The 22,578-nt window shown below is 49.5% G+C and overlaps 1 protein-coding gene across 1 annotated transcript in view; it reads right to left on the bottom strand.

Annotated features, from left to right (window-relative positions):
* The window catches only part of LOC147749112 (ATP-dependent 6-phosphofructokinase, muscle type-like), a 288,878-nt gene extending 266,787 nt beyond the window's left edge, over positions 1-22,091 (bottom strand). The window contains exon 1 of the mRNA XM_086966253.1: positions 21,960-22,091. Coding sequence (XP_086822379.1) covers positions 21,960-22,086 — 127 coding nt within the window. The 5' untranslated portion in view covers positions 22,087-22,091. The remainder of the gene's footprint in view (positions 1-21,959) is intronic.
* Positions 22,092-22,578: the final 487 nt, after the last annotated feature.

The raw sequence follows: 22,578 nt of genomic DNA, 5'->3' as shown, positions 1-22,578 counted from the left end.
GTAAAACAGACGCATTGGGAGCTAGCAATCAGCAAAAGAGGGGATATTTGAGGCGGTATGAAATCCGGATGAGGAAATGGCAGATCAGGTGATAACAAATCAAAAGAGAGAAAATTATTTTTCACAAGAAAGCCAGTGTGAGACCAAAGGAGTTGAGGAAAGTGGGCAGGGAGCCAGTAAAATTAGGAATTCTTAATTGGATTCAGAATAAAGCTGGCATGGGAACTCAAGGCAATGGTGAGGCTGGATGCAACGAGGAATTACGCCATTACGCTGCCACAGCCAATGTCTCATGAGGAAGCAAAAAAGTTATCTGGGTGAAGGAGACACTGCGTTGCCTTCACACTTTGAGAGGGGTGAGCCTGTACTATCCTATCATGCCCTGAACCAGGAGGGTACCTTTGAAGCACTTTCATAGTCTTCAGAGAGACCAGAAGACTGGGAATAGTAACTACTCCCCATTGTTAGTCCTCTTACATAGGCTGGAGGAGGCTGCCCTGTATCCGTTTGAATGATCTTTCCAGCTATTACGGTTGTGGGAAGACTATCGACAGAAGCAATGATGAAGCTAAACCTTGAAAGCCGATTAGTTTCCAAAGGCAACCACAGCAGTTATCATGGGTGCCCCACCACTGGGAAATCTTGACTGAGGCTGTGATACAGACCTTATACATTTAATGTGTGAGCTGGCCCACTATTTTTTTCCGTCTCCATCTAAAAGTACAGGGACTAGTGTTTAGGCTAGGCATGTTTGTGGTGCTACCTTTTATTTTGGACTAGGACTATTTTAGGGGTGACACCTTTAATTCCACCCATTAGTTCCAACGTGGCAACTAGAAAAGACTTGGGTCCTGAGTCCCTGCATCTGCAACCTTTGCACACCTTTCAGACTTTAGGTGAGAGTTTTCCCTTCATTACAGATCAGAGATCCGAGTGTCTCTGGAGATCCCAGATTTGGCAAGTCGTAGTAACCCAGGGTGCCTCACAATGTGTTCAGGTGAAGAATGCCTTTCATTCCTTTCACTTTAATATAAAGAGGAGGCCCGCACCTAGACTACTGCTTGAAGAATACACCTGGGCGTCTCACTGCAGGTACTTCCTAAATTTTCTCCACTGGCTAAAGACCTGCACCAGAATTAATTTCAAGAACTTGGAAAGAAGATCCCTGCCTAAGTCGGTCTCCTACAGGAGAGAAAGGAAGACCTCACTCTTCAATCAACTGCTCCCCACTGGAATGGTATTTCAGTCTACGCAGTTCATTCTCTTTAGAACTACTTCTCCCTTCATTTTCTGAACATTGTATCTTGTTCTTCACCTCTACATGTGTGCATTCCAAAGCATTTAAGTTCATAAATAGGTTAACATCTACCTGACAGATACAGTAAAAGAGCACACTATTTCGCACGTCTTAGTCTTACTGAAGAGTGTTCTGTTACCCTAGATGGCAAACAGGCCTCCTTCTCTAAAACGATCATGTGTGGCAGAGTTTTCCTTAGCCATGAGAGTCAGAAACAGTAGTATATGGGAGGTAAGCTATATCCCATCAAGTTAGACTTTTCTGGTGCCTGTGAGAGTATCTCAAAGGTACTCTTACAGTATGCAGGTGAGAGTGGAAGGAGGGTCAGAGGACTCAGCTCACCACTACACCCTGCATGGAGATGTGAGGTGCAGGCCCAGTATGCCTAACAAACCTGGCCACTACTCAATCTACTCATCTGCAATGTTATCATTGTTCTAGTCAGCTTGGTCATTTCTCTCCCATGTCTTTGCTGTTCCAGATCTTGGGAAACTACCATAGATTCAGGAGGACAGGCAGGCTAATCTTGGGATGTCGCTTGGTAAACTAAGGAGTGCTTCCAGTCCTCTGACAAACATCTGAGGAAATCAGCCTGCTTCAGGTCTAGATCCAGACGTTCCAGCAGATGGGGAAAAGGCACACATACCTCTATGTGAGGTCAACAGAAAACGCCAGGGTGTTACTATATAAATTACTCCCAGTACTTATCAAGAAGTGCAATGGAACGGGACAGGTATATAACTCCCTGAGAGGATCAAATGTTAGGTGACCAGCTGCTTTGGAAGGACTGCTTGTCTCATGAAAACCAAATGGAAATTGGAATGGAAGGAAAGCTATGTATGTTGCATCCTAAAACCAGGCAGCTACCATTAAACTCCTTATAAGTTTAAGGGATGCAGGCAATGGCATAAAGAAACTAGAGGGCCAAACTGCTGTACTGGCACCAACCATTAAATGCATGCAATCACTCTTCAAATATGGATTGAAGGAAAGTATCTGCATTGTATTCACTAGACGTTGAAGGGAATGTGCAGTTATAAGACAATACAAGGGTATTTATAGGATTTGGTAGATCTTATTACAGTAAAAAAAAACTGTGCCAAAAGACTCAAACTGCCACCAACCAAACATAATTAGATCATCGTTATACTCAAAGTAGGTGGGCACTAGGCAGTAGCAGCCTGTAGCCATTTTGATGAGCACTAGAGTAGGTCCCTGTGGAAGTGAAACCATACCCCAAAATGTAGACACCCCAAAATTTACCTAATTCGTTCTCCCACAATTTTAGTTTTCACTTCAAGGTTCCTCTTCAAACATCATATTTGCAGAGTAAAACAATTAAAAAAGTAATGAGGCCTGCTCAATAATCAAGTTCTAGATCAATGAAAAGTTAAATAATTGTATTAACAAAATTCAGACATTAAGCGGTACAGAGTAATTACCATGAAGACTCTCAGGCACAAAGTTATGCAGAGTATGTAAACTCAGAAATAGTCTAAGCCCCCAATGAGGAGCAAAATCAGGAAAATACTCGGACAGCGTCCGTAGTAGAAAGGGAAAGTCTTCTAAAATCTCTCTCTTCCCCCCAAAATCAAGGGGTTCTTATACACAATTCTTGTGTAGAAAATGAGAAAAATGACAAACTGTTCTTGGTGTGAGCAAAAATATAAATTCTTTAGTAAATCAGGAAACTGGAATACTATTCGTCATTATCTAAACACATAACCACGTCCCAATTCTTTAAAAAACTTTTCAACAATCTCTATGCTAATGTCATCCGTAGATGGTCACACAAATATGACACATTAAACAACAAAAACTTTCAGTGAATTAAAAGACTAGTGATCTCAGTGGAATAAACCTGACAAACAACATAAGATACTGGGAACAGTGAGAAATTAAACGGAAGCAATGTAATCATAACAGTGGACATAAACTACCCTACATCAGATTGACTGTGTTCTGTGGAGCCTGTGGGAAGTGAATGGGCACAAGGGAGCAGGAGTGAGTGACAGAGACGCTCTTACTACCGTGAGGGGAACAGCTTTTCCTTGCGTCAGCAAACGCAGTGAGGGGAACGGCTCAAGTATTCATACATAGTGCTGTGAGGGGAATGGCCGGCCCAGACCACAAGCCCCAGCAGCCCCCTGCTTACAGCAATGCCTTCCTCCTCACTCCACTTGCCCCGGGAGGCACTTTAAAAGCAACGAGCACCCCCCGCAGTGCCGGACGCGCGCGGGCGGCGCCTGGGCAAAGGGGGGGGGGGGGCCGTCCTTGCCAGTCAATGGCCGGAAGAGGCTTGGCTGGGCCATCCCTCTTGGCTCTGACACTTGGCGCATTACATTATGCTCATACTCTGGTTAGTGACCTTACTTCCACTGAGTAGGTGTATAACTTGAAGTACTGTGGTATCGCCCTTTTATTTGGGAGAGGTAGACTTCATTTGGGTTTTTACTGTGGTTATTCATATCTCTGCTGCGGTAAAACTGTTTGTGGTTATTTGTAGCCCTGTTGGTAATCTATTGCAGGCCTTGGGGGCTCACCCAGATCTGAAGCCATGGGGAGGCGGAAGACTCAGGTCTGTCAAGAGGGGGCAAAAGCCACAACTAGGTCTACTGTTACAACTATGGACGCCTTCTTGTCAAGAGCCGCCTCAGTTATTGACAAGGAGATTGAATTAGTGCACCAACGCCTCTCTAGATCTTCCTCTCTAGCTGTCTTTTCACTTCCCGGGGTGGGCCAAATAAATCGTCAAGGGATACTGCTAGCGACATAGTGAGCACGTTTACATCACCGGAGTTGAGTAATGTCTCTCAGGTTATCGAGGCCTTATCCCCTCTACTAGAAACTCCCCGGGAGGTGCCACCCAGGCCACTGTCGCCCGTTGTGATCTTGGGGAATAGGAAGAGTGGCATCCCCTCTCTTACACTGGGAAATGAAGGGACGGGTGGTAGCTTTAACTTTACAACAGCGAAAGCCCTCAGTGTTGATGACATCCCGCAACCTCCAAGGGTGTCTCCAAGGCCCAATGTGAACATGAATAGAAAATGTAAACCAATGGGGAGCCAAGTTAAAAAGACCAAACCTAATGCGTCCACTAAACCCGTCATTAAAAACAAGGCTCCTGCGTTTCTTGCCCCAAATTTAGTCAATATGGCAATGCTGGAGGCCCTTAAATCTACCATTTGTGGCCTGTTGGATGTCAAGTTGACCCCTATCGTGACTAAGTTAAATCATATTGGGCAAATGTTAGCGGCTCAATACAAGCCTTCAGAACCCACTAATTCCTCTCAACTGGTGGTCCTGGACCTGTCCAAGGTTAATATAATCACAGACACCATGCCAGTTTCTGGGGCAGCCGCCGTTATTCACTCTTCTGACAGTCCCCACACCTGTGGTGAAAATGGAGCTCTTAGAGATCCAGGGGGGTTGGCTGGTGGCTCAAGCTCAAGAACAAGGCAGGTTTCTGACGGGGTTTCTTCCACAAATTACCAGGGCAAGTCTATTAATAAACCAGGACACACCTCCGCTGAGTCACAGGGATATTCAACCTATGTCCCCTCGAACGCAGTGGTCTTTGATCTTCCAATTCTATCTACACCACTGGTAGTAATTTTGGGGAATGTCCCTCCGCTTGCACAAGGCACCCAGGAGGATTTCACTCAACTTAAAAACAAGGTTACCCGTTGGTTATCGCGTAACACCCCTGTGGGGCCAATGGTGGAAAGCATTATCATCATGGTACGCCGTGTGGGTTGGATTGATAGCTCAAGGAAACTTGGTGGGGGGGACTGCATCATTGTGAATTTTAACAGCCCTCTCCTTGCGGGAAAAATCTTAAGGGGTGTTTTTTATGAACATACTCTCAGGGACCCTGGTATCCAGATTCTGCCTTTGTTTTTTTTTTTAAAAAGGCTGACCATACAAGGGGCAATATTCTTGGTATGCCTTGTAACAGGTGGAATCAGAGACCCTTTGAACCTACTGGGGGTTGCCAATTCCAAACCTTTGAGGGGATGTCTCGCCAGGCTGGGCACCTCGCTGCCCCCCTGGCTAGAGTTATCAAACAGATTTTCTGCTCTTTCAAGGTTGGTTGAGTGCAATTGACTACATAAGAGCACTGAGCCCACCCGAGATTCTAGCAACCATTTGAAGTCTCCTTGCCCTACTACTTGTAGCACCGTGCCCTGGAGGACAGAGCTGAGGAGACATTTAACCCCCAGAAGATGGTGCCATCCCCAGTAGCATCTCAAGGAACGATTACCTTTTCAGTAGCCTATAAAGTTTTGTCTTGGAACATAGAAGGCTTGGCAAGGAAATTCCAGGACCCCTCATTGGTGTAGTTCCTCAGGCAATTCTCTGTTATTTGCTTGCAGGAGACATGGCTGGTGAACTGTGACCTATTTCTGGAGAGATATAAAGCTTTTTTTGTTCCTGCGTCCCCATCAATTTGTGGCAGAGCTAGGGGTGGTCTGGTCATTTTTATAGCACTAGCTGTGAATTGTAGGATCCAGCACTTGCCCACCGCCTATAGAGACTCTCAAGCTATTATTTTAAGGAGGGGTATTGACAGCATGGGCATTATACATTTTTATAATGCGGTAAGCACACAGGGGGAATGTAAGATTGCTCAGTTATGCTGCCTCTTAAGGCAGTCCTGTGTTCCTGTGGCCCACAAACTTATGGTGGCAGGGGATTTTAATGTGCACACCTGTGGTGACCCTAAAACAACCCGTATGAGCGAGCTGGGGTGTGCTAGGATGCGGGGCCTCCATTCTGAGCATTCTGCCCAGGGGGGAGCGCTTAATAACGTGCTTAACGAGTTTGACCTGATAGCATCAATGTCCCTTTCCGCTCCCCTTAGCAAACAGTCCGGCCCGTCATTTAAAGGACTTGGGGACGGCTCCTTTATAGACCATATCCTGATCTCAGCAGGGCTCCAGTCCAACCTTCGGGGTTTAGAATCGTGGATAGTGTATTTAGCTATCATAACCCCATTTGTGTGAATCTTGGAGGTCGGTTGCTGTCTAGTCAAGATAGGATGACAGCACCTGGTATGCTGAGACCTTCGGATGGAAGGCGCCGTCTAAAGTGGTCCCAAGTCTCGCCGAATTTATTTTACCGCAAGGTACAAGTGGCTTGTGCATTTAAAATTGCATCCTGTGTGTCCCCTTGCTCCCTTCCGGGAGGGGTGTTCTTGAGGTCTTTGATGGTATCATCAGCAAGGTTGGGGTCTTTGTTAAGTGCACCCACCCATAGGACGGTGTTGTGTGATCCTAGATGGTTTGACTCTTTAGAGAGATCTAAAGGAAGCCTTAAAAGCGACCCGAGAGATCAAACTCTGATTCGTGCCTATCGCACTAAATTTAAACAGACACTGGCCACTCGCAAGGGGGAACTAAAGGAAGCAACATGGCGAGAACTGTTGAGCCAGGTACTTTAGGTAGTAGCTCTAAGTTTTGGGGCATTATTAATCGTCCCCTATTTGAGAAGGATGGGCCTGGGGAACTAGGCACCAACATAATAGAAGATGAATGGGTGTCTCATTTTAGGCCCATTTTTAAAAGTGCTACAGATTTTTAACAATTACAACCTAGAGTCCTTAACAAAACCCCTGTATCATTCACACAGAAAGAGGTGGAGAAAGGCATCTTTGGGCTGTCATGCAACAAGGCCCCTGGCCCGATGGCATTCCGCTGGATCTTTTTAAATCTAACCCTCTATTTTGGGCCCTGGTTCTGGTCGCTGTGTTAAACGCGGCGGTTAGGGCTGGATGTCCAGAGTCTTGGGGCACCTCAAACATTGTGCCGGTTTTCAGGAAGGGCGGTCGTAATAGCACTTTGTGCTATAGACAGATCTCCCTTATTGATTCCGTGGTAAAGGTTGTGGGTGGGGTTTTATTGAATAGACTAGCTTTCTGGGCGAAAGAGAACAAAATTGTCACAGATATACAATATGGGTTTCGCTCAGGGCATTCTACCCTAGCCCAATACCTTAACCTATGCATGATCCTGAGGAAGTTAACGGTCGCCCGCCAAGGAACGATCTACATGGCCTTCATGGATCTTTCCTCTATTTTTGACTGTGTCAATCGGGGGAAACTGTGGCAATCCATGAGGGCCATGGGGGTGAAGGCTGGCCTGGTAGACTTCTTGGGGGACCTGCATAGGGATACAAAGGCCTATATTAGATTTGCCCAGGATCTTCAGGTCTCCAAGGACTTTAAAATTGAAAGGGGAGTACGGCAGGGATGTATCCTGGCCCCATTTCTGTTTAATTTATACATTAACACCTTAGCTGCTTTGGAACGTCCAGCTCCAGTGCTGAACGTTCCATTGCGCAGGTGCAGCTGGAACGTCCAACGGCCGACGGCAGCACTCCCGAGGTAGTGGTGCCGTCGGCTGTTGGTATAGGCGCAGCACTTAAGAGGTTATGGAACTGGAAAAGGCTTTGGTAGAAACAGGGACTGACTTTCCTTATGTTGGGCAAAGAGGACTGCCCGTCCTGCTATATGCGGACAACGCGGTCCTCATCGCAAGGACGGTAAGGGGTCTTCAGACGCTACTTGACACCTTCAGGAACTTCATGGTTGATCGCGATTTAGCCGTTAACAACTCCAAATCCTACATCATGCAGGTCGGGATTCGACCTATGAAGCAGTACCCCTTTAAAGTGGCTGGTGAGAAAGTGCCTCCTACCCCGACATTCTCATATCTGGGTGTTTTAATAGATGACCACTTGAATTGGGGGGCCCTTATCCAGAGGAAAAAGGGGGAAGTCATAAGGGAAAATGCAGCTATCTTCAACTTTGCCGCAAAAATGGGTAAGCACCCAATTGCCGCCTTGTTGAAACTATACCAGGCAAAAAGTGTTGAAATTGCCAGTTATGGGAGCGAGCTATGGGGTTATGCTGTAACTGACGCTCTCCAGGGGTAGAGAATTATTTTTTTTAAACAACTACTTGGGGTGCCTAGAGGATGTTCAAATTTGGTGGTACATAAAGAAACAGGGTTACCATTTATTTCCGATATTCCGGCCTTGCGCCCTTTGTTGTTTTGGCTGAAAACTTGGCTAAACAAAGACCTAGTTATAAATCACCAGATTTTAAGAGAAGTTCTGAGCCTTGAACACATGTTACGCATTCCATGGTTAAAGTATTTAAAGGGATGTTTCGAAGAGCTGGGGCATCCAGAGTTTTTCTTTAAGCCTGATTTTGTTACCGCTGCGGATGTGGAATTTGTAAGGAAGTCTTTTTCTTCTCTTAAAAGGTTCGATAGAGATGGGGTAGAACTGTGTAAACCGAGCGTCCGTAAATTTGTGATGCTAAAAACTACGCAATTCATTGAACCATATCTTCTGTGGCCTTTTTCGTCCCATGAGCGGTTTTTACTAACTAGGTTTCGGCTGGATTATTTTCACTTTTTACTTGTTCCAAAAGGGAGTTGCAGAGGCCAAGTGCTAGCATCCTGTGGCTGCGACGGTGTGTTTCCACAGGATTTGCTGCACTTTATGTTTTTCTGCAGATTTTACAAAGTACCCCGCAGGTTTTTTTTAACCCCCTTTTAAAAAAGCTGAGTTTTACTCAGGTACGCCCAGCTCTCTTTTACCTACAAATGTTGAAACCAGAATGCATTCCACTCGTAGTAGGCTTTTTGAAATCCTCACTGAAATCCAGAAACTATATGGAAAATTAATAAATCCCCAATTTCAGTAGGTAGCCCATCGCCCTTTAGCTATGAATTAGTACATCCAACTACTGGCAACCCGTTAACTGCCCCTATTTTATTAATGATCCTGCTGTATATATCTTTCTGTATTTTATTGGAGTGTCTATTACCATTTTTCTTGTCATGAACTGTATGTTTTTATATTTTTAATAGTGCTGTACAACTTTTATGTTTTTTTCTTAAAACCGAATAAAGTCTTTTGAAATTGAGTGACAGAGATGGCATCCATTTTGTCTAAAATGGTGTTTTGCAGGGAAATGTTGCATAACTAAAACGAAATAATAATATTTCTACACACCTTAAGAACTTTTTTTCAATTGCAATTATGTTAATTCCATGTATTTATGCAAAAGCATGTGCAAAAAGCCTAATAATTGTTAATATCAAAGCACAAAATATAAAACCCCCAAAACAATTGCAATTGCCCATTCCCATGGCGGTTTCTGAGATTCAAAGTCTACGGGGGGAATGTTGAACCACAGGGGACCTTACAGGAAAATCAAGAAAGCGCAGCTACTATTTATAGAATCAGATGTTGTTCTTACAACAAGTAATAGCATTACACCCCCAGAATGCTTAATGCCGAGGCTGGAAAAAATCTACTAGCTGGAAACCATTTTCACGAAGCAGGGGCTACCAGTCAGATTTCAAAATGCAAATGATGCTCACTTCCATTGCAAAATCCACCTCAACCCCAGCCTAAAACTCAGGCTTCCTTTCTGCAACCTTCCGGGTTTAAAAACACCTGAACATATCCGGCGCAGCATCTGGCCTCTTTGCCCCACAACTGCCTCACTTTTTGTTGGCAAATCCACTTTTCTTCTGGTGCTTTATGCTCTCAATCGTGTCAATACTGGTTCTACGTTCCAAGTTACCCACTACAAACAAACACCTGGATGAAAATGCAATTAAGCTCTTTTGCGGTTCCTTGAACCTCCGCCAGAAAATCGTTACACTGGCTTCCCATTGAAGATCGGATTCTTTTTAAGACCCTGTGCATGACCTACGGGGCCCTGGCCAGAGGCAGTCCTACTGGAATTGGATCCATCCTGTTTCTCTATAGCCCCTCTAGGAACTTGCGCTCTACTAACAAATTCTTGTTATCAGTTCCACGCACCCGTAGAGCTAAATGGGGCGGCAAAGCCTTTTTCACTCTGGCATCTAAGTGGTGGAATACTCTCCCGGTGGAACTTAAGTCCCTCCCCACCATTCAGTCATTTAGAAAGGCTTTGAAAACCCGGCTTTTTGCGAAGGCATACGTGTAGTTGTGTTTTGCCTCTGTTTTGATCTGTTTTGTTAGGCGCCTTGATGCCTTCGGGTTTTAGTTGCGCAATATAAATTTTATTTCATTCATTCATTCATTCATTCATTCATTGAACCGAAATAAAGACAGATTGATTGATTGACAATGCAATCAAAAATCCACCATCCACGTTCACTTCATCCACACTCTTATTCAATCCCAAAATTCACTATTCATTTAAGTGCTATTTCAATATTCCTTCAAATATTTGTTTACACACTTCACTTAACCTGCACTCTTACAATCTGTATGTTTAGGTTATTTATATAATGAATACAAGCTGGCTCATAGGCACTTCAGGGCAATTTGGCACCGTGTAGTGACAGGGAAAACAGTGTATGGGCAGTGACATGATACAGATGGAGATTCATGCATTGAAAGGTATAAGTAATTCTTTATTGATAGATTAATTAAAATCTTTTCAATATACATGATCCAAAAAACAATAAATTGATAGAAGCATTTGTAAGGCATTGAGCGCTGGAGCCGCACCAGGACAACTATTGCTCAGTCACCAGTATGACTTCACAAATGATTATCATTCTAGGAAATGAGGCATCAATTCACGTATATGGCAGACAATAATTTAAAAATGAAAACATCCTTCCTTCCTCAGTGAAGGATGAAAACCAGGGTTTGGATGTGTTAAACCCGTAAAAAAAAGTGCCTGGTGTATTATGCCTTAATATGATAGTGTCGGCCAGTCCAGCAATTTGGCAGAGCCGTCTTACAGACAGGTTAAAGCTAGAGGTGGGCGGAATTTGCGTAGTCGCGCTACGCAAAGCTCCGAAAAACTGTAAAAAAATCTCTGCGAGCACGCAGAGTTCCACAAATACGCGGAATTGCTGGTTCCGCCCGTTCCAGATGCTTATTTCCTGTTCGCGAACGCTGTTAGCGTGCTCGGGGGGAAATATCTTGCGAACATGCATTTTGAAAGCGCGAACAAGCCTAAAATTCTGCAAAGCTGCGGATTGCAGATTTTTTGGCAATTCCGCGTTCTCCGCGGATCGCAAAATTACCCGAATTCCACGAGCAGAACAGAATTCACTGCCCAGGCCTAGTTAAAGCTGGGCTGAGTTGCTGCCAGAGCGATGTTAAAGTTCTGCTAAAAAGAGTCCCTCAGATGGCCGGTCAAGTTGGAGGACCCCTTCAAATATTAGTGCTGGAATTTCCAGCATCTCAAGGGCTGGCTTGTTGGACCTCGCAGCTTGGCCTAATGGTTGCGCCGGGCTCCCTCTTTGCAGACCTGTTACAACTGGGCAATGTTCAGACTTGCTTGAGAGACCTTGCAGTGTGGCATAATGTTTGACCAGGTCCCCTTTTGTAGAACTTTTACTACTGGGCAGTGTTGGAGTTGTGCTGAAAGAAGCTCTCTCCTGGTAAATAAAGATGGAGGGGAATGTTGGATCAAGTACTATACTCTTCCAGCTTCTTGGAGGAAATCTTAAGGAACCTCACTGCCTTGTGTGATAGTTGTACCGGGTCCCCTCTTAATAAAGTTATTACGGCTAGACGACATGACCTGAGTTGCAAGGATCTAGGAGATGGGCATAATAGATTTTGCTTGTGATTTAGTAGGGCCGGGGAGACACATAATAGGTGAAGCAATGTTTCATTGACAGGTGTAAGATGGGTGGTAATTTCAAAAGCGTACTTCCTGTACTACCAGGAAGTACTTTGATATGCTGCAGGCTGCTTCCATGTACATCTGATCCAAAATCTTCAGGTCTTCAGAGCCATGCATCCCAGTACTCCTATCCTGATTAGTCATCTTCCACCCAACTACATATTCAAAATAGTACATGGGTCATTCCCAGTAACCATTTCTTACGTCCAATTCTCAAGTCCCACTTGATCTCTGAAAAGCACAATCGGACTGCAATTACCAGGCTTTTTGCCAAGTAACTGACAAATCCTGTGTGAAATCCATTTGTACTGGAAAGTCTTCAAAACTGTAAGATTGTGAGCTCTTTTGGCCACTGTATCTCCTAAACCATAACACTACAAATATCATTGTAGTGTTAGGGTTTAGGTGTCTTCTGTCGTTAGTGCTTACGACAGAAGACACCTTGAACATCATGAAGAGCATCTACTCCAGAGCACCCTCAGACCCCTGTCCCCCCCCCCACATCTTTCACAGAGCCACCACAGTCATCGCACCCGAACTATGCCGGACCATCAACTGCTACCTCGAGACCGCCACATTCCCTGACAACTGGAAACACGCTGAAGTCAACCCCCTCCTGAAGAAACCCTCCGTAGACCCAAGGGACTTCAAGAATTTCAGGCCCATCTTACTGCTTCCATTTGCAGCCAAAGTCATCGAAACGGCCGTCAACATTCAGCTAGCAAACTTCATCGAAACCAACTATGTTCGGCACATATTCCAATCCGGATTCCGCAGCAACCACACTACCGAGACCGCCCTACATGCCGAAACCAACAATATTAGCATCCTTCTCAACCAGGGCTAAACGGCAGCCCTCATCCTCCTGGACCTCTCAGCTGCCTTTGACACTGTCTCCCACAGCACACTAGCCACCAGACTCCATGACGCTGACATCCGAGGAAAGGCCCTAGACTGGATAGGCTCATTTCTCACAGGCAGAACTCAGCGAGTCAGACTACCGCCTGACCTCTCAGAACCAACAAAGACCAGATATGTAGTACCCCAGTGTTGGACAGGCCACATGAAAGGCCGCACTCCCCCGGCCCGACCAGGCCCGAGCCCGGTCACGCAGGTACCACACACCACCATTACACGTCCTCCGTCCCCTCCGGGACCCCTACTCTCGAACATGTCGACCTCGTGGGCCCGATCCACTGCCGGCCTGCGCGCCCATCCTGGGCGCCATCTTGGACACTCCACCACGAGGCCGCCTGGCCCCCGATCGACCCCAACCCTGGGCCTGGCCAGGCCTCAGACATCCCGGCACCACCATCCACCCAGGAGGTGAGCGGGCTACTTGGCAAGTCAATGGGAGAAAGAGGTGTCGATGGCTCTCCCCCGCCAAGTGCCGCTCGCCCATCGCCTCCCCGGACGCTGGCTCCACCCCCCTGCTGGGTGTCTGGACTCCCTCATCCCGGACCTCCCGACCTCCAAGTGCGAGGGTCCGGACATCAAAGAACACCAGCCCTATAACTGGGGCAGCTCCAGAGCAGGAAGGCAGTTGTATCTTGGAGTCGAGAGACGCAGAGAAGAACTCATCCTTGACGGACTACTGGCGCTGCCATAGCTCTGTCTCGTGCACCATCGTCTTGCCTGCTGGCGCTGCCGCAACCTTCGTAACCTTCATATCCTTCATCGTCGTCGGGACCTGCTGGCGTGGCCGCGGACCGTTTGTAATCACCATCTTCATCGGGACCTGCTGGCTCCGCCGCGGACTGTCGTTTCCTTCGTCCATCTCGGGACCTGCTGGCTCCGCCGCGGCCCGATCATCTAGAACGCCGAGCTCGAGGATTGAGAGCTAGTTTCATCTTTTGGTAACAAGACTGTCCCGCTACCCTTTTCCCAAGCCAGAGACCAGAACCGAGGGGACCCCTGAGTCCAGACCTCCTTGTACCATTCCATCGTAAACTTAAAGAATTGCCTATAAAGTCTCGTTGAACTTTAACCTTGTGTGGTGTCCGTCTGTGGGGGGGAAGTTACTTGTCTGTACGATCGCTGGAGACGGCTCTCCCCGGAGACCTCTCCCCTTATCCTCGGCCGACCCTCCCGGTCCGTCTAACATTGGTGGCCAGCGGCGCGATCCGAATCACCGCATAACCGTACAGAGAGTAGCTCACCCCACGGCGAATCACGATGTCAACTAAAGAAAGCGGATCAACAGAGAAATTCCAGATGGAGAAATTGGACGAGTACAGCCATCGTGAACTAAAGCAGTTCTGCATCGAACTAGGTATCGCTACCACCGGACTAAGTACCAAAGACGATTTTAAGCAGGCCCTAGAATCTTGGGCAGAAACCGGGGCTGCCGGAACCCCCGATCAAAGCATCGCAGCAAAAACCACCACGGCCCCTGAAGAGCGAAGAACGGGTCTCTCGCAAGACGAGATCCAGGAACGAGAGAAAACCCGACTACACGAGCTGGAAATGGCCCGGCTCAAAATGGACATTGAACTTAAATTGGCCGAACAAAAAATCAACTTAGAGCACCTGCGTCTCCGAGAAGAAAGAGAGGAGAAACAGAGACAAAGGGAGCTTGAGGAAAAGAAACTGGCATATGAGCATGAGCGGAAACTAGCTGAGATCGACCTACGCAAGCAGAATAAAGAAGTAGGGGTGTCCGAGCAACCCCACACCCCAGGGGCAACAGAGAAAAAGGTACACATCCCCAAGGATGTCGTTCGAGAGTACTTCCGAGAGGACGACATCCAGCAATGGTTTAAGGCCTATGAAATCGCTATGACTGCACACCGGATCGATAGAAGCGATTGGGGAGCCGGTCTATGGGGGAGATTCCTCAATGAGGGCCGCGACGCCCTGCTGCAACTCCCGGACCACCAGATGACCTCCTATGACCATATGAAAGCTGCACTCCTCACCCGCTATGGCCTCACACCCGAGATGTACCGTCAGAGGTTCCGAGACTGCACCCGCATCCCGGGTACAACTTGGGTGGACTATGTAAACTACTTTAGCCGAGCCTTCGAAGGCTGGATCAAAGGAAGCAAGGTCACAACCTACGAACAACTGTTCAATCTTATGGTCTGGGAGCATCTGTCGAACAATTGCTTCATTGAACTCCGCCAGCACCTCCTCGACAGCAAGTTAACGGATCCCCGGCAGCTCGCAGCCGAAGCTGACCGGTGGGAAATCACCAGAGTGGGCCGAAATGGGTCCTACGAACAAAACCGGAACAACAATGGTCAACACCGTCCCCGAGGAGGAGGAGGCCAAGGACGCGGAAGAGACAACGCTCCGGTCGCCCCCGCTACCAGCACCACCCCCCCGGCCAACCGGGGCAGCACCCCGGCGCGACCGGGATATCGAGCCAATGTTACGTGCCATCGATGCCAACGAATCGGACACTATGCAAACGACCCAAACTGCCCCCAGTACCAGAGCCCAAGACCCCGCCAAGTAGCCGCTGCTGCTCTGGGGGAGGAACAGATCTCAGAGGAACAGGAGGAATATGAACAGGAACACCAAGAATGGGAGCCAGCCGCCATGGCTCTAGCCTGCTTAGGGGGGAGAGACATGGTCCCGCGGGTCCCCCTACCCGCTAACACCCGGAAGTACAGCCAATGGGTGAGCATCAATGGACGCCGGGCCGAAGCCCTTCGTGACACTGGGGCCAGTGTAACAGCCGTCCGCTGTCACCTGGTGACCCCAGAACAATATCTACCGAACATTCTCTGCCCTGTACGTTCAGCCGATAACTCGGAAAGTCTGTGTCGGATGGCCTGCGTCCCCTTCGAATGGGGAGGGGTCTCCGGCATGTTGAAGGTAACGGTCCGAGACGATGCCCCCGTAGACTGCCTCCTGGGGAATGACCTTGAAAGCTCTCCGTGGGCAGCCGTAGAACGAAGAGAACACCTGGGGATGTTAGGCGTCCCGGACTGGGCGTGCGTCACCACCCGGTCCATGGCCGCCCGTGCCAACCCCCGCCCAGAGGAACCCGAATGGCCGGCGCCACCGCCTCCGGTCGCCCCAGCCGAAACCACCGACCGTGACGTCCCCCCAGAACCAGCTCAACCTCCAGACCTCGCTAACCTCGACCAGTGGCCTCAAGAGGGGGGGCCCACGCAAGAACAATTTCGCCAAGAACAGAAGACCTGTCCCTCCCTCGAGGGACTCCGCCAACAAGCGCTCGCCCAAAGCGCAGGGGATACCTCCGGAACGCACTGGGTCTACTGGGACAATGATCTGCTGTACAGTGAGCAAAGAATCGCGGAGCTGGGGGCTAGCCGAGTACTGGTGGTGCCCCTCCGTTTTAGAGACTTTCTGCTAAACCTGGCCCACGATGTCCCCCTGGCGGGACACCTGGGTCAAGATAAAACCTATAGTCGTCTGGTGACCCACTTCTTCTGGCCCAAAATGAGGAACGATGTACACCAGCATTGCCGATCTTGCCCCACGTGCCAAGCCAGTGGAAAGAGCGGCCGCAAACTAAAAGCCCCCCTGCAACCTTTTCCCGTGGTCACCACCCCGTTCGAGAGGGTCGGGATAGACATCGTGGGGCCTCTGGACCCGCGCACCAAACAAGGCCATCGATTCATCCTGGTGCTAGTGGACCACGCCACCCGCTACCCCGAGGCTGTTCCCCTGCGAACTGTGACAGCCCCGGTAGTCAGCCGGGCTCTGATGGGGATCTTCTCCCGTGTGGGCTTCCCCCGAGAAGTCGTCAGCGACAGAGGCACGAACTTTATTTCTAAATATATGAAGTCCCTCTGGCAACAGTGCGGGGTTACCTACCGATTCACGACCCCCTATCACCCTCAAGGAAACGGACTCGTTGAGCGGTTCAACCGCACGCTCAAAGGGATGATCGGGGGGTTGGAAGAGCCCCTCCGTCGCCAGTGGGACGTGCTGCTGCCGTGCCTCCTCTTCGCCTATCGAGAGGTTCCCCAGAAGTCCCTGGGCTTCAGCCCGTTTGAACTACTATATGGACACCCAGTGCGGGGGCCGCTCAGCCTAGTCAAGGAAGGCTGGGAGATGCCCCCTCTAAAGAACCCACCAGATGTCTTCCGATACCTCCTAACCCTCCGCAACCAGACCCGGCGGTTCAGAGAGCTGGCAAAAGCCAACCTAGAGGCCAGTCAAGAGGACATGAAAAAGTGGTATGACCGGAATGCCTCCTCCATCGAATTTGAACCTGGGCAACAGGTATGGGTGATGTCCCCCACCGAACCCTGCACCCTGCAAGACAAGTGGACAGGGCCCTTCAAAGTAGTCGAGCGCAAGGGTCCTGCCACCTATCTCATCGACATGGAATCTCCCCGGAACCCCCTCCGGGTCCTCCACGCTAACAGACTGAAACCCCACTTTGTGCGTTCAGAACTCAGCCTCCTGATGGCCACAGACAACGGGGCTGAAGAGGACTCCGAGCCCCTCCCTGACCTCCTACGGACTCGGGAGAAAGATGGCTCCGTGGATGGGGTCCGACTCTCGGAGGCCCTCACCCGAGAGCAACGCCAGGAGTGTCGAGTCCTCCTGTCACAGTTCGCCAGCCTGTTCTCCCTCGCCCCAGGTGTCACTTCCTGGTGTGTGCACGACGTGGACACGGGGGACAGCCCCCCTATCCGCCACCGGGCCTACCGCGTGCCAGATCGGGTACGGGCCTGCATCCAGGAAGAGGTAGCAAAAATGCTCACGCTCGGGGTCATCGAGCCCTCAGACAGCCCCTGGGCCAGTCCTGTAGTACTGGTCCCCAAAGCGGCCGCCCCTGGCACCACACCGGAACTCCGGTTCTGCGTCGACTACCGGGGCTTGAATGCGGTCACCAGAACAGACGCACATCCCATCCCCCGGGCAGATGAACTGATCGACCGCATGGGAGCTGCCCGCTACCTCAGTATTTTCGACCTGACGGCGGGCTACTGGCAAATCGGCCTCACACCCCGGGCCCAAGAACGTTCTGCCTTTTCCACCCCCGATGGCCATTACCATTTCAAGGTCATGCCCTTCGGCATGAAGAATGCCCCAGCAACATTTCAGCGGCTCGTCAATCAGGTCCTGGCGGGGCTCGAAGGGTTCCGCGCCGCCTACCTAGACGACATCGCTGTATACAGCCACCATTGGTCCGAGCACCTCCACCACCTCCGAGCAGTGCTACAAGCCCTTCAGCGAGCTGGCCTCACGATCAAGGCCAGCAAATGTCAAATTGGTCAAGGGTCTGTAACCTACCTCGGGCACCAGGTGGGAAGCGGCCTGGTGGCCCCTCTGCAGCTCAAAATTGCCGCCATCCAGTCCTGGCAGCCCCCCATCACCCAGACCGAAGTACGAGCCTTCCTGGGCCTCACGGGCTATTACCGAAGGTTCGTGAAAGACTATGGTACTATAGTGGGGCCCCTCACAGAACTCACGTCAAAAAATCAACCCAAGAAAGTCAACTGGACCCCCGAGTGTCAAACAGCCTTCGAACAATTGAAAGCCGCCATGTGTTCCGCCCCTGTGCTCCAGGCCCCCGACTACAGCCGGGAGTTCGTCGTCCAAACGGATGCCTCCGACCATGGCATTGGGGCAGTCTTGTCTCAAGTGAACACCGAAGGCCTTGATCAGCCAGTGGCCTTCATCAGCAGGCGACTCCTACCACGAGAACAACGCTGGAGCACCATCGAGAGGGAGGCCTTCGCCGTGGTATGGGCCCTCAAGAAACTCCGGCCCTACCTCTTTGGCACACACTTTCGGGTGCAGACCGACCACCGACCCCTGCAGTGGCTGATGCAGATGCGGGGGGAAAACCCGAAGTTACTACGTTGGTCCATCTCCCTTCAAGGGATGGACTTCACGGTTGAACACCGGCCTGGGCCAGATCACGCCAACGCGGATGGCCTGTCCCGGTTCTTCCGCCTCGACGAGGAGAGTCCCCAAGAGGATGGGTAACTCTCCCCGCCTTCAGCTGGGGGGGACGCATGTTGGACAGGCCACATGAAAGGCCGCACTCCCCCGGCCCGACCAGGCCCGAGCCCGGTCACGCAGGTACCACACACCACCATTACACGTCCTCCGTCCCCTCCGGGACCCCTACTCTCGAACATGTCGACCTCGTGGGCCCGATCCACTGCCGGCCTGCGCTCCCATCCTGGGCGCCATCTTGGACACTCCACCACGAGGCCGCCTGGCCCCCGATCGACCCCAACCCTGGGCCTGGCCAGGCCTCAGACATCCCGGCACCACCATCCACCCAGGAGGTGAGCGGGCTACTTGGCAAGTCAATGGGAGAAAGAGGTGTCGATGGCTCTCCCCCGCCAAGTGCCGCTCGCCCATCGCCTCCCCGGACGCTGGCTCCACCCCCCTGCTGGGTGTCTGGACTCCCTCATCCCGGACCTCCCGACCTCCAAGTGCGAGGGTCCGGACATCAAAGAACACCAGCCCTATAACTGGGGCAGCTCCAGAGCAGGAAGGCAGTTGTATCTTGGAGTCGAGAGACGCAGAGAAGAACTCATCCTTGACGGACTACTGGCGCTGCCATAGCTCTGTCTCGTGCACCATCGTCTTGCCTGCTGGCGCTGCCGCAACCTTCGTAACCTTCATATCCTTCATCGTCGTCGGGACCTGCTGGCGTGGCCGCGGACCGTTTGTAATCACCATCTTCATCGGGACCTGCTGGCTCCGCCGCGGACCGTCGTTTCCTTCGTCCATCTCGGGACCTGCTGGCTCCGCCGCGGCCCGATCATCTAGAACGCCGAGCTCGAGGATTGAGAGCTAGTTTCATCTTTTGGTAACAAGACTGTCCCGCTACCCTTTTCCCAAGCCAGAGACCAGAACCGAGGGGACCCCTGAGTCCAGACCTCCTTGTACCATTCCATCGTAAACTTAAAGAATTGCCTATAAAGTCTCGTTGAACTTTAACCTTGTGTGGTGTCCGTCTGTGGGGGGGAAGTTACTTGTCTGTACGATCGCTGGAGACGGCTCTCCCCGGAGACCTCTCCCCTTATCCTCGGCCGACCCTCCCGGTCCGTCTAACACCCAGGAATCCTCCCTCAGCTCCACCCTCTTCAACACCTACATGGCCCACCTCGCAACCATCGTCAGAAAGCACAGGCTCAACATTGTCTCCTACGCCAACGACACCCAGCTCATCCTCTCCCTCACCAAGGAACCCAACATCAGCAGGCACAACTTCCAAGAAGGGATGGAAACTTTCACCACGTGGATGAAGCACAGCTGCCTAAAACTCAACTCAGAGAAAACAGAAGTCCTCATCCTTGGCTCCACCCACTCAGCATATGATGACACCTGGTGGCCCCCCACCCTTGGAACTCCACAACCCCGACAGACCATGCACGAATCCTTGCCATAATACTGGACTCATCACTCACCGTGAACCGCCAGATCAATGCCGTATCCTCAGCCTGCATCAACACCCTCCGCATACTCCGGAAAACATTCAGATGGATGCACTCCAAATCCAGAAAAACTGTCACGCATGACCTCTTCACTAACAGACTGGACTACGGCAACGCCCTCTATGCGAGATTCAACAAAAAACTCCTTCGAAAGCTCCAGAACGCAGCAGCCAGATTGATCCTAGACAACCCCCTCTGCAACCACATCACCCAACACCTCAGCGACCTCAACTGTCTCGCCATTGAAATAAGAATAACCGCCAAGCTCCTCACACACGCATACAAATCCCTCCACAACATTGGACCAGCATACCTAAACAACAGCCTCTCTTCTCACATACCCAAGAGAAACTTCCAATCAGCCGAACTCTCTATGGCCACCATGCCATGCATCTATAAGACCAGAATGGGGGAAAGGTGCTTCTCCTCCCTAGCAGCCAAGACCAGGAACAACCTCCCCCTCCACCTCCGGCAAAGCCCTACACTGCTCCAGTGCAGGAGAGACTTCAAGACTCTTCAGATGACCACAGCACCCTTCTGAGAAACCCCCCCTCAACTCGCCCAGCGCCGAGACCCTCGCGGGTGAGTATTTGTGCTATACAAACCCCTGATTGATTGATTGATTGTTCACTATCCTGTGTATACCTTTAAAGTTGAAGTTAGCCATTACTCAGGACTTCCAATGTGTTTTACATGCACAGGTCAATGAATCGACTTGGCCAGGATTACACATTTTTGTCATATGGAAAGTCTGGCATTAGAACTCTGCCTCTTGGCAGTTCTGGTGAAAAGATTTTCAGAGACAAAAGTGGCATTTTCACATTCAAGTGCACCCTTTACCCTAGAAAGAAGCCTTTATTTGAGGCATTTGTTTCAATATGACGCCCTCTTGAGGCCATTCACGATGTGGTTACAAGGCTGTTGCTGAAGCCTCATTAAGGTAGCACCAGCCCTCCCTCATGGACCCAGAGCCAACGGCATATCAACCAGACCATATTTTATACATGCTCACCACATAGGTTTGAAAGTCCTCTATGAATCCGTTAATTGTTGATATTCAAACTCATGAAAATGATACCTGACCATTTATACAATGGCAAATCTCCAAATTCCCAGAGTTCTGGTGGAAGGTGGAAGAGCACACAACTCAGGGGTGCCAATTTCACCAACCTCAGAACATCAAAATGGATGAAAGGCCGAGCCAGGCACACCAGGGTTATCATATTTGTCCAGCAGATTTCCAATGAAAGCGCTGTCGTACTGACCTATATTCAGTACCTGTCTTCTGTGCAGGCTAAGAATTTAGCAACGTAAATGGCGAACATGGTTTTACAAAAGCATGTTACATGTTACAAAAAAGTAACCGTTCATGTGTTCCCAAAGCAATTGTACACGTTTGTTTGAAACTATGGAAAACTACGGGCTGCGAGAGACACCAAACCGCAGACCTTCAGGTTACCTGCAGATGTCAGCAGCGAGCACTTAACACGCTGAACTATTTTCCTGGCGTACGAGTAAGGACAAACAGATTTCAAACATCTAAAAACACACACCACAGAAATAAATTGCTCTTTCTGCAATTAAAGTTATGCTACAAAAGAAGCTAGAAAAAACTCACCTGTAACAAATGGGGGTTTCTTCCCGCGAACCCGGAAGACAGAGAAGATGCAAAAAAACGCAAAAGAAAGAGATATTGTAATGAAAAGTTTAGCCCACACTGTAAAGAGACCCAGCGATGCCCACATAACCAGAAGTCACTGCCTTTCTCCCCTGATATTTATAGATATTAGTTCAGCAGACTTGCAGCAGCTGGTGGGAGCGGAGCCTTCAGATTGGATGGCAGACAGGGCGACCTTATATTTGAAAGGTCAAGTTTAAATGGCAGATGACTGGGTTAGTGCGCATTTCATTCATTTATTCATCAGTACAATTAGAGTTTATTCAATACAACTTTCATGTGATTGATTCGTAACCCAGAGCTTTTTAATATATGTGTCTGCCTTTGATAGGGGCATACTTGAAAGCATGATATAACAAGACTGAAGCTATGGTTAACTGTTTGAATTAATATTACAAGCTCATACTAACATGTAAGAAGAAAAAAAAATTCGCCATCTTCAGACCGTAAACAGATGCTTGCAATAAAAATGTATAATTTAAACATAAATTAACCATCCTGTATAATTTTAACAGAACAGCACGGGTGCGTCCTAGCAGCAGGTGAAGTTTCAAAGTAC

This window comes from Lissotriton vulgaris, chromosome 1_1 (genome assembly GCF_964263255.1).
Source record: "Lissotriton vulgaris chromosome 1_1, aLisVul1.2, whole genome shotgun sequence".
Taxonomy (NCBI): Eukaryota; Metazoa; Chordata; class Amphibia; order Caudata; family Salamandridae; genus Lissotriton; species Lissotriton vulgaris.
This window is presented reverse-complemented; position numbering and strand designations above follow the sequence as displayed.